Source organism: Ischnura elegans, chromosome X (genome assembly GCF_921293095.1).
Source record: "Ischnura elegans chromosome X, ioIscEleg1.1, whole genome shotgun sequence".
NCBI classification, from domain to species: Eukaryota; Metazoa; Arthropoda; class Insecta; order Odonata; family Coenagrionidae; genus Ischnura; species Ischnura elegans.
In genome coordinates, this window is record NC_060259.1 from 53,066,004 (window position 1) to 53,078,852 (window position 12,849).

General features: G+C 39.8%; 2 protein-coding genes across 4 annotated transcripts in view; one reads left to right on the forward strand and one right to left on the reverse strand.

Annotated features, from left to right (window-relative positions):
* Positions 1–12,849, reverse strand: part of LOC124171757 (glucose-6-phosphate 1-dehydrogenase) — a 184,759-nt gene that overhangs the window by 88,422 nt on the left and 83,488 nt on the right. The window lies entirely within an intron of this gene.
* The window catches only part of LOC124171759 (transmembrane protein 43 homolog), a 100,454-nt gene continuing 95,037 nt past the window's right edge, over positions 7,433–12,849 (forward strand). The window contains exon 1 of one of the 2 annotated variants that reach the window (XM_046551055.1): positions 7,433–7,769. In XM_046551055.1, the coding sequence (XP_046407011.1) occupies positions 7,542–7,769 (228 nt within the window). In that variant the 5' untranslated portion in view covers positions 7,433–7,541. The remainder of the gene's footprint in view (positions 7,770–12,849) is intronic. The other variant, XM_046551054.1, reaches the window with a different exon arrangement.

A 12,849-nucleotide genomic window follows, 5' to 3' on the forward strand; every position in this document is an offset into this window, starting at 1 on the left:
AAACGTAAAACTTTCAATGATAGCAGAATTTACTACCAATCTGCCATCACTCGTCATTTCTCATCGTTACGTCTTCGTATGAAATTCATATTTCTTGCATGCTAATCCTCGTTGGGCCTTTAAAGTACTTAATGTTTTCAGGGGATTATTGGGGAGCTGTTGGAGTGGTGGAAGAGGATAAGCTGCTTTGAAAAAAGCTCAAAAGTACACGTGCAGGGGTGAATTCTAACTACAGGGTTCCCACTCTTACTAAATTATGAAACTCACGGTTTTTTCCAGGTTTTCACGGTCTAAATTGCGTCTAATTCACGGTCTGTTGATAAGCCATTTTAGGAAGAAATATTGATCACATAAAAATTACTGGCCGCACGTTAACTAAAAATATAGCGAATGCGATAAACGCCAGGAATGCAAACGCAGCAATGAAAGTGCTCTTATGACGTCGCCTATCGTTAGCAAAATTTAGGGCCGGCTAAAGGTTGTGAGTGGGAAAATGAAGGATGAATGGGAAGTGAAGGTGTGTCTGATTTCTCGCCAGGGTTAACGATCACTTTGGTTAAAGGTCTTCCAATCAAAGCCTTAGGTGTGTGTGCCGCCATGACACACGGACCAATATTTGCGCTTCGAATATATACGTGTGCAGATAAATGCTTGAACAGTGTCTGCGAGTGACTGACCTTGAAATATTATCGACACATCGATTTTTCTTTTGATCCGTCAATCGTAGATCTACAATCAAGTTTGTGAGGTTTTTAAGGTGTTACGACGAATTTCACGGCTATTTCCAGGTTTTTTTCACGGTAGACGAAATTCACGGCTTATTCACGGTCGAGTGGCAACACTGAACAAGGAAGTCAGGTTTTCCAGGCGAATCATGTCAATGAGATCCATTTTCGAACGGGGATCGTGAATTGATCGAAGAGCAAACCAACTTTCCACTCAACATTGAAAATGATGCTCTACCCTGGCAATGTTAGGACTTTCCTGTTTCGTCATCGCTAAGCCCAGGTCAAGGGAAATTATTCCCCCTTGGCAGAATTTACGCTCTTAAAAGGAGAATAAGGTAGATTTTTTCGAGAGAAATGAGGGGTAGCGGGCAGATGGGGGATTTTAAATATGGACACCTTCTAAATAAATTACATAAATTCTTAAGATATTAATCAATGAGGAAGCAGGCCCAAAGCGGGCCGTATTAACGCATCATTAAAAAATAGAAGGAATTTTTGCAAGCTGCCATTGATAAATTCTTACAGAAAATTATTTACAAGCTGCCAAGTCTTGGTATCTTAGGCAGTTAATATGACTCGCCAAAAATTCAGGGGATTCAAATTCAAGTCCAGGGTAGAGGCGACTGAGTTTTCACCTGCGGAATGTCCGCACTACAGAAATGGAGCGAAGGTGTAGGTTGCATAGCGCGCCCACAGAATCCCGAATGACGATAGCGTATTCCCCGAAGCCAACAATCCTTGACCCCGCATTCAGTTTCCTACACATGGCTAAAATTGATAGCGTGTCCAACCGGAGACCTAAGTTACTGCATCACACTTTACTACGTAGCGTTTAGCATTCATTTTTCATTTAACTTTCCTACAAGTACACCAGCATTAGTGAGAAAACGCGAAAACAAATTCTGTAAACTATATCTTCATCATTCCCCGACAGCACCACATTTCGAATGCTTCCACCCTTGACTTCTCTGCTGCTGATAACGTAAAAGCCTCGATCCCATAGAGAAATATGCTCCATGCATTTGATGAATTGTTTCCTTACTTCTATGCTTGTATTCTCAGCTTTAAGAAAATTTTTGTTTTTGCAAAAAGCTTTCTTCGCCTTCGCTATTCTACTGACTACTTCTTTCTCCCTTCCTCCATCGTTGGTTATTCGGCTTCCTAGGAAACATAACTCTTTCACCTCTCAAAGCTATTGTTATCCTAGTTAAATGTTTCTCACAACCTCCTCTCTTTTGCTGCATACTATTAGCTTAGCCTTATTTCCGTTGATTTTCAGCTGATATCTCGTCATTTTCCTTTCCGTATTTATCAAAGTCCTCTTCAAATCATTCCCTGTCTCTGTGTGACAACTATGTCGCCAGCAAATCGGTGCATACCAATTCATGTTTCCTCAAAAATAAGAGTGAATCCACCACCTAAGGCGCACTCCACATCACCACGGCCCGGATTCCATGCGCCAGCAACCCGAAGCCGCCCTGGAAGAGCAACCATGCGAGCCGTTCCGCTGCGCCCCGGTCGTCCCATCTGAGGCGGTTGCACGGGGTGAGCGGCCAAATGCAACGGCGGCCCGCGAATATTTCTGCGCTCTAGGGAGTGCAATAAGCTGAGCACTCTCTGGGGAATGCGGCTTGCCCTCACCGGAATGTTTGCGGATTTCATCGGGACCTCTGCACAGGGGCGGTCTGCACAGGTCGGCTGGTCGGCAATCGCCAAAGGCCCCAAGAATGAATATTACAAAAGAGGATCCTCAAGTCGGCCTCTAAATGTGTTGTCAACCACCGCGCACTTAAATGAGTTTACAAAACTCGCCACTTGTGTCACTGTAAGACAAATTGATCCAAGTTTCACGGGGAAATAAAATATAATTAGGAGTATACACTGAAATTTATACAAATGATCAGGTGATCTATCAAATTCATTATGTATCAAAAAAGGAAAGACAATGCCTGATGATGATACTATGTAATCGAAACCGGTCGCAGTAATTAATAAATTGTGGAACCTGCCATTGTCTTTCCTTTTTTGATACATCATGAAGGAATTCCATCATGTTTCGCCTGACACGACTGAATTTATCAAATTCATTACTTTTCAATGCTATCCATTGCAATTACAAACAACTACAAAATATTGGAATAATTTAGATGGCATTGCATTAATCACCGCGGCGCGGACGAAAACCGGTTAGCAAATGCATTAAATATACAATAGAACCATAAAACGTCATTAAATTTTTTAAGTTGTGAAATTCTCACTTTTCCTCGTATTTTTTTCTTACGAAATTTCTTTCTTATTTAACAACTCACACCTAGTTTTTAAGAGCGTCAAAATCTGGGCATGCGAATTCCAAAAATTTTCTCGGGGAGTACCGCGTACGATGGGCCCCACCACGATCCCCCGAGGGCCACGAATCACCACAGACCACCACTGCCTCTGCCTTATATCACACCCACACCGGTAAACAAGAGCGATTCTCTACATCTGCACATTGGACCAAGACTCCACGTATTTTCGAGGGATGGAAGATATTCCATCTCTAAAATGGCCCTTAAAATGTACAATTCATATTAACTCATATGTTTTCCGAACACTCTCGGAGATATTGAGTCCTTCAGTCCGACGAAATGGGAATCGCACGCCAAATCTGTATGCCTATATAACTCTTGTCCCTTTCCACCGGCAGCCTCGCAGAATAATATTTACAGAGGAGAGCTCTAAGTGGCTGCGATATACCAAAAGCATAGATCAGCATTGAAACCCCAACTTGATTATTATTATAGAAAATGGAAAGACCATCACGTGATCTCGATTCTGGCATTTAGCGCTAGGGCGCTTGCGCAGTAGACGAAATTCTCTCTTCCATATGTTCACTAAAAAGGACTGGCTAACCCAGAACCAGACTATTGGGCTCGAACCAAGAAGAAGCCCACGCAAGTTACTCGAGCCTCCTGCCCTAAAATCTCGGCCTACATAATTTCAAATTTACGGCAAAATACCTCGGATCTCACTACAGCAGTTGGGTTCAGACTCTACCGAGCACTTGGGCATACCAGAGCTGTGAACACTCCAAATGGCGTATTTACTTCGAATGCAAGCGTAAATTTGTAGACCAGCATTCATGTATTCTCAAACCTCGCTCACTTCTTTACTGCTACGTCCTTGATTTGAAAACGATGGCTCGAGCTAACTCTACCTTCGGTTCCTCCAAAACAAGGAACTAGTCCGTTAAATCCTGCTTATTACGTCATTGGTTACGAAAATGAAAGTTTCACTTTTGGAGTACGATGCTAGATGCTAAGAACGAGTTCTACGAAGCGCATTTCCATTCGAAAACAATTTTCAATGAATGGCAGACATAAATTTACTCCCGACGGTCAAAAGCAACCCTCCAACGCTGCAGCGCATATCTATAAGTGAAACCACTGATTAAAAATAGGGCATTAATGTCAACACCGACCGGTTTTCGCCGCCTAACAAGCAATACTCCATGCACTCCAATAGCTTTCCTTACCGTCATTCAATGACTCACGGCTGTACCTCACTCCTAAATCGCCAAGGTCTAACGAGACTATGGAAAAAATGCTTCAGTAGGCTTCCATACGACGAATGAATTTCGATAGTATCTTGAATATTGAGATAAAAGGTAGTTCACATCTATATTCTCATGAACTGTGATGTCTTGTACCAAATGATGACTCTGTGAGCCGAAACGCGTCGTACTCATTAAATATCTGTGGAAAATTGCAACTACCTTTCATTTCAAGATGTCGAACTTCCACTATATCGAGCCAGTATCGGTTGAACTTATTCTATAGTATCTACTTATAATCCTAAGTACGCTTATATAGTACGCTTTAACCAAGAGATATTGAAGATTAGAGATCAATTCTCCCATGAAAGCACTCGTCATAGAGTTAGTACGAAGAGCAAATGTTTACTTTGCAAAATCAAACAATTACAAGAATAAAACTAACCGAAATTGCAAATTCTGTTCACAAAATTTGTACAAATTCCTGTTCCCAAACTAACATGCAATGATTTATTATTCATCTCGAAAACTTTTAAACAATTTAACCTGATTAATTTAACCTCCTGAATACATTGGCAAGCACTAGTAACTTTGCGTTGCCGGGAATAAATAGCCCATGAGTAATATACAATCAATATCGATTAAAAAATTAACGCAACAGAAATGAGATTACCACGAACATCATTTCCGACGCATAAGTATATTTCCACACTGCATTCAATTTAATCCAAATCAGGGAATACAGAGCGTATGACTCCCCTCCACCTAGAAATGAACAATTGCACGTTCCCGTGTTAACCTCATTTTTCCTCCCGTCATAAAAGTAAACTCCGGAAATTAAAAATAAAAATAAAATAATTTTTTATATTAACGTACAAATTGTATTCTTCTCCATCCGTCATTAAATATCAACATTCCGCACCAAGCTCGAATTCTTCCACAGATTTAAGAGAAATAAATCTCGTTCGAACGAAAAAACATGAATACATCCATTTTGAAGCAATGCGTATTCGAGAAATAACTCCACACAAAAACGAAAGCTTTCCCAACATAATTCCTCGCTGGCGGAAAGCCGAAAACAAAGCGTGCAATGTGGCATGAATCGCATCGGATATGTGCACGTTTATATCCCACCACAAAGTCAACATTGCGACAGCCAGTCACGTTGTCCACAATCAATTCTATTATGCCAGGCCACCACGGCCACCAGGATAACATGCGGATGTAAACAATAGATTTAATGACATTATGAATAAAAACTCTGCACCATTGTTTTCCAACACCACATTTAAAGTATCAACGCTTACATTACAAGTAGCTGAGATTTCTATATATTAATTAAAAATAAATTAATAAATAAAACGCCAATATCGACAGATTAAAGATGGATAAACGATAAACTATCCGAGATTCGCTCAAAAAACTTATTAGGCAGCTCAAAACCTAAATAATATGAGCACACAAGACAGAAATAATCAAAATTTTCATACACACGCTAATTAAGAATATTTGATCACCTGATAATTTATGGGTGGCCATTTAGAATACAAAGGAGACGTGAGTAATCTTGACAAAAAATTTGGTATAAATTTTTATCCCATTCTTCAAAGTGGATTTTGCCAAGGGTTTCAAGGGATAAGTTCCAATGAATTGGCTTGAATCTGATATGAATGTTTCGTCAATGGCTTCCAGAGTTAAAGGGTAAAATAAATATAGTTAAACATTTTACCTATATCCGATACACATTTAAACTAATTCATGATCGTATAGTTTCTGTTCCCAACATCTATTCTTCACTCTTCTATACAACATTTAGATTTTATAATTAAACATGATGAAAAGATTTTTGTGACTCCAAAGTGTCCCCATGAACTGGAGTTTATTTTACTGCGAAAAATATTTTTGCCCTTCGGACTATTCTGTTTCCTGGCTTGTGCCCATAATAACATTATCCATAGCATATTTGGTAGACAAAAAATATTGGTGACATCGTCATCATCACTAAAATTACGCCATGTTGCTACAGCCTGGAGAAATTGATACTTTCATACGTATCCATACATAGGTATTCATTTACAACTCTTTAATGCTTATCTTAATGACTCAGCCGTAGTGGCTCGCGGAAGAAAAATGTGAAGGCTTACATACATTTAAAAAATAAATAATTTTTGGAATCGTAAGTTGAACATTGCTTAACAAAGTTAAGTACTAATTCAGAGACGGATTACTTGAGAAAAGTTCATTAAATATTTTTAAATTAAAATATAACAATATAAGGAAATTACGTAAAATCGATGTCAATTGTAATTAAGCAAAGCTTACTTATTATATGAAACCTATATCAATGATCAAACTACGGTAATTACAAACAGATATATAAGCAAAAAGATAATTAAAACACGGTTAATGGGTAAAATGTGAGATAAATTGCATATGATCAATCACACATTTTTTCGAAAAACGGACGTGAGGCATTTAGTTTCAGTTAATTATACATCCATCCACAAATTTTCACTAAAAGTTGAGACCCTAATAATCAATCGCTCGATGAATTGAGGCGGAATGACCGACATAATGTCACATAATGAAGTACAGTGCGAATGCAGGGATACCGGGACAAACCAGGACCGGTATATTTTTCCTCTATTAAGCCGCTGCCTCATTTACTCGAATTATTCCTGAAATATACACATGCGGACGTCGAAATGTTAAAAAGAAGACATTTGGATGATAAAAATGTATTTTATTTCTATTATCTATTAGTCGCATCAAATTTTGAAAAATACGATAATCGTTTGTATTTATATTCTGAGAGTGTACCTACAATACAAATACACATCTCTCAACCTCCAAGCATGTGAATATCTGAACATAACTTCAGCAGCAGTACTAGAAACCGTTAAAGAGGATATTTACTCACGAATAGTTGCATAGAGAGGAATAAATTACAAAATTGGATTATAGCGGTTAAAAATAGCACTTCTTCATTAAAAACAAACTTGTTCAGTTCTTCTTCACTTGTTGTGAGATTAAACAGTTCTAACCTGAGCAATTATGCCCCGTGTCCCGTGTAAAAACTGCCTTTAGAGTTTTCTCCGAGTGCATGGCTTTCCCTAATATGTCCCGAGTAATCGGAATCTACCGCTCAAACATGACCCGCACACATTTGCGCAACATTCGCGGGCAGGGTCGCGCCCCACCACTCTCCGCCAGGGCTCAAGGGAAGCCCGAAGTCGGAAGAGGCAGTCGCGTCTGCTCGCGGAGCGGAGGCGAGTCGAAAGATGCGCGGTGGCGGCGCGGGCCAATGGCGGGGCGGCGCGGCACGAGGCATGCGCGCCCCCGCACCCGCCGCCGCCCGCCACAGCCCTCGCCGAGGACCGCACGGCATTCCCCGCAGCGGCGTGGCGACGGACACAGCGGCGGGCGCCTCGGCGGGCGGCGGCGGCGACGGCCTCATGTGCGTCGACGTGGTCACGGAGTTCCGGCCGTCAGGAGAGAAGAGCCCCCTGGTGAGTCAATCGCTCGATCGCTCTCAAGCATCGTGCTTTCAGGAGGAGGGAGGGAGAATTAAAGGCAGTTGAAGTCATTATCTCCAAAACTACACTAGAGTAAAATTATACTACAGCTTTCCGTAACGTCTAGTATAAGCGTCCATCTTCCGGGTATACGTCGCGTCAGTCGTCGCGGTTGACTCTTTGTGGCAACACTTTCGTCCCCTGTCTTGGAGACGTCCTCAGGTCGTCAAAAAATATTTACGACATCGTCTTTATCACTAAAATTATGTGTCATGTAACCTTTACCAAGAATTGATGCTTAAGCACATATTCCTGCATAGGTTTTCATTTATAGTCCTTTAAAGCGTATTTATAATGACAAAGGCGGGAGAAAAATGTTAAGAAAAAAAGAAACTCGGCCTAAGAACGTAACCAGGAGTTAGAAGGAAACTGTTTCCACGAAAAGTCAACCGACGCGAAGTTTACCCGGAAGATGGACGCTGACAAAAATGTACTTGGTAGGCATTTAAGAGACACAGTCAATTTCACGTCTTTAAGGATACTCACGCGCTTACGGACCTAGCCCGAAACATGGCTTAGACAGGCAAGGATAGAGCTCATCCCGTATAAATACACAGGTGCGTAACATCTACAGTGAAGAGGGGCCAGTTCATTTCCCTGGGCCAGCTAGCACTTCAAGGATTTATGTTTGGGATTGTCCGAAGGCTACACCCGGGATTTGAATCTGGCACCCTTCGATCAGCGGACAAGCAACTTACCCAGGAGGCTACCACGCCCCCTTCGAGGATACTAGAGCTCTTTTTTTACTATTATCTATGAATGGATATTTCATAGTGATGATTATTCCACGCAATTGAGACGACAAGCCCTTTTAAAGGGGCCGTGCATCGGTGACATTTACTTACGTGAAGAAGCGCAATTATTTTACCGCTTTAATCAATCTTTTAAATTCTTCCCGTCTATTGAACTATTCGTTAGTATCCTCTTCAATAGTCTCTCCTACTGCCGCTGAACTTATGTAATTCTAATGCTTGGAGCCTGACAGAAATGTGCCGTTTTTAATGCACTCTCAGTATTTTACGTTTCTATTATTTGGGATACGGCGAAGTAATGAGTTTGGTAAAATTGAATATTTACAGAATAAGCGATTGGTAGCAAAACTTTGCTGCATTCAATCCGTACAGTTTTGGAATTCACGCCTTCAATTCGAAAACCATTCACGACTTTAAGCTGTACTCGTGGCTCGCTTCGTCGCAAAGTGCATTCACCACGTGACAATCATCAGCAAATCAACATCAGAGCAACCAAATTGGTCGCGATTTAAGTTAACTTTTGCGAGCAATTGTTTCCATCTCGTTAAAACTCGCAAGATTCGCGATAAGCAAAACTAAAAACGCAAGTACATGCGTATTATATCTCAAGATTTATAACATTTATAGTACAATAGGAGTATATTAGTTAAAGAAAAATCACTGCCTATCATCCGAAAGAAAAATTTGTTTCAGACAGATTTCGAAAAAATTGTTATTATACTCAGGTTGTACGAATTATGTGGAAAGAGGTACATTTTGAAAATTTTACTGTGTACATTAGAAGGTCTCCTTCCACTCATATTATTTGTCGCGCAGTAAGTGCGTTACCGCAGTACCGGTAAACCATGTTTACTACAACCAGCCAGTTAACAAAAAAGATCATTATTTCACGCATCTGTTTGTGTTATACGGGTAGTATACGTTTGTGCTAGCAGAAACTTAAATACTAAACGGTAAAATTAGTTATAATCCTTTGATACATAGAATTAGTATATTTTTGCAATTTTTTATTATTCCTCAATTTTCTTTCATTTCAAGTGCTTTTTAAATTTTTTTTATTGCAATTTCTTCACATAATTTTTTTCGTTTTCTTTTTTGTTTTCTTCTCTCATTTATTTATGCATCGATAATCCACTATATACCGAAACTGCTCTCTTTAAGAGTGCAGCAGATAATCATCAGCTTTGTGCATCGAGTGGGAAGCTCTCCGGCTCCGCTATCTATTTTCGCCACGAAGCGAAAGTCTCCGCCCCTCGTTTACAATTAAGGGTCACCCTTCCGGAAGATGACTGCGCACGCGACAGGTTCAAGGCTGACCCCCTTCGCGTGTGCCACAAGGGGAAGAAGCGGACGATGAGCAACCGGCACGCGCCTCGTGCATGACCCCGCATCTCACGTAATCGTCAGGGATACTTTGGATCAGGCGCACCTATACGAAGGAAGACGTTACCAATTTTGTAAACATCTTTGTCAGATTTATTTTTCGTGCTTGTTTGTTACATACGTTTGTCAATTATTTAGAACACAAGAAACTGGAATCATCATAACAATCATCAATCAGAAGATTGGTGTGATGTAGCCCTCCACTTATTTCTCCAATTAGCTCATCATCTTAGACCTACCGAAATAAATACTAGCAATTTTCCACGATTATCAAATTTATTACGACCTAGGTTTCTATATTACTACAGCATCTTTAAGGTAGATGCAGTAACAATGTAACCAAAGATGATATAGTAACATTAAAACCTAGGTTGTAATAAATGTTATAATCACGAAAAATTGCAAGTATCTATTTCAATATGGAAATATTTCACTTCATCATGCTTGTGTCAACAGATTTTATTTTTAACACCTATTAAATTCTTCCCCTTAACATTCTTCATCGCCTGCTCAGTGTTAGCCTCCAATGAATCCGTAATTTCATAGAGATCGGAAAAAGGCAGAAGACTATATTAAGTTCAGTAGGTTTTCATTATTTTGAGAAAGAAAGCCCGACCCTCCGATAAGTTAAACGACAGCTTGATGTCGGGGTAAACTTCTTTTGCTATTTAAATCGACCACTCAAATACACCTATCCTAAATAAGCGTAATTTCTTAGTAATAAGATACAAGAATATAAGTAACGCGATTCAAAGATGCGATTCCGAAGAGCGGTGTCCCGATTACTAGTTGTTGGATTACCACGAAAGTTATGGACTAGCAGTCTTACGATTCGATGATCACCTTGCGTGAGGTTGAAGCGCGGTCCAGAGTTACGGAATCAGGGGCAGAGCGAAGGAATAAATCTCCCTCGCCATCAACGCGAGAGATTTATCACTATTCAGAGGAGCTTATCAACACTTGCAGCGGTAGACTAGTCAATACAATGTAGTTACTCGCGGAAAGAAAACATAAAATTGCACTCAATGAAACAGCTAATTGGTTGTAACACATTTTACTGGTTTGGAATTTTCTCGAAATCGGTATGGTTTTCAATAATTCTAAACGGTCAGAATTTAAGTAACCAATAAATGTTAAATCTATGCCAAATACAAAACTGTAAATTTCACATGTGATTTCAGTAACAACCAGTTTCGTCCCCATTCGACGTCGCCAGGTCCGATGTTCGTCAAGTTGTTACTAAAATCGCATGTGACATTTGCACAGTTTTTTATTTAACATGAAGCAATTTCACCAAGCCATGCCTCCGACCACCAATTTTATAAATGTGTAATTTATGTAATAATAGCGTGACTTGGTGGAAATAGTTTATCGTAGGAGTTGAAGGAATAAAAACTTTGCTATCTCCACATGGTGATTTATTTTCCGACCATGGTCTCGTAACAGCGAAAAATTTTCAACCTTGAAATACACTGTAATGAAATCATGGTCGGAAAAAATAAATCACCATGTGGAAATAGCAATTTTTTTTTATTCATTAGCGTGTTCACTAAATGATTTCTATTCTGATGAGGCGATCGGTACATCGGCATTTGGAATTTAAGAATGAGAAACTAAAGCAGTGATATTTAGAGGGACATATTAAGTCGAGCTTCCGAAACACCCATGGGATATATGAAGACTTGAGCTTTCTGTGGACTCGGAGCTTACCTGCCAACGCTCTCGGCCCTTGTCCCAATAGCTCTACAGTAATTAGGGTGAGGTTCAGATCGATGGGCAAACTTTCTCCACATCCCTTGAGAAAACCTCACCTTCTTCTCCAAACAGCGACAGAAAAAAGAATCAAGGGAGTCAGAGAGAACCGAGACCTTTTTTTACACCTAATAGAGATGAGGATGTGCCCCAAATATTTTCTGAAACGAAGACCTGGTTCACCGAACGCGATAGCAAATGCCAATTCAATTAACGAGACGCCTTCAGAATTTAATATCTTAGGGTTTGAACACCGAAACGTCTATCAGGAGTTATTTCCGAAAATGGCTCAAGAGGTACCTTCCAAATCGAAAATCAACGAGATCGATATCCGATAGGGCTGACGGGAGTGTGAATGAAGACTGAGCACACACGTTAAGAGTGACTGGCACAGAGATGTTCTATTTTGTGGTGGTTAAATCATATTAGGAGAGAAGTATCTGTGGATATAAAGGTTATTCCGGCCTCCACATACGCCTACCTTAACCGCTATTTCACATCTAGCAGCACATGATACGCAAACACAATTTTAGTGGTGAAGGATTAATAACGTTGAGCATTAATTTTATCAATAATGCTAATTATATCACTAATGCTATAAATAATTATAGGGGAAGGATTAGGATTATTTCAATGGCTTAAATGATCGGGAATACTAACGCTGATGATGACGAAATTCTCAATACCGCAAATTGATACCTCCTGTATTAGCTACACATAAAGTGATAATAACAACGCGTAAAATAATTACACACAAATAAATATACCTGAAGATGCCGTGAGGCGGCTAAAGGAGTCACTGTAATAGCAATACGAACTTTTACAAATATCGACAACACTGCAGAAATCAGTGTGTGCAATTTCCGCAATTATACCAGTAAAATCAGCTGATCCATGCATTTGAGACTCAACCAATTGAACACCAATTTGTTATTTCACGGAGATTCAACGGATATGGAGTAGGTAATCCTTCTCTTAAGTGGACGCATCAGACCCGTTCGATCGGTCATATTTTGCCTTTTATAATTTAAATTTTACTTTCACATCTTAAAATTTCAGGAAATGTAAACTCTCTTCAAAATTTACCGGCATCTTAAATATTTAACTTCTATCACCTGAGAAATTTT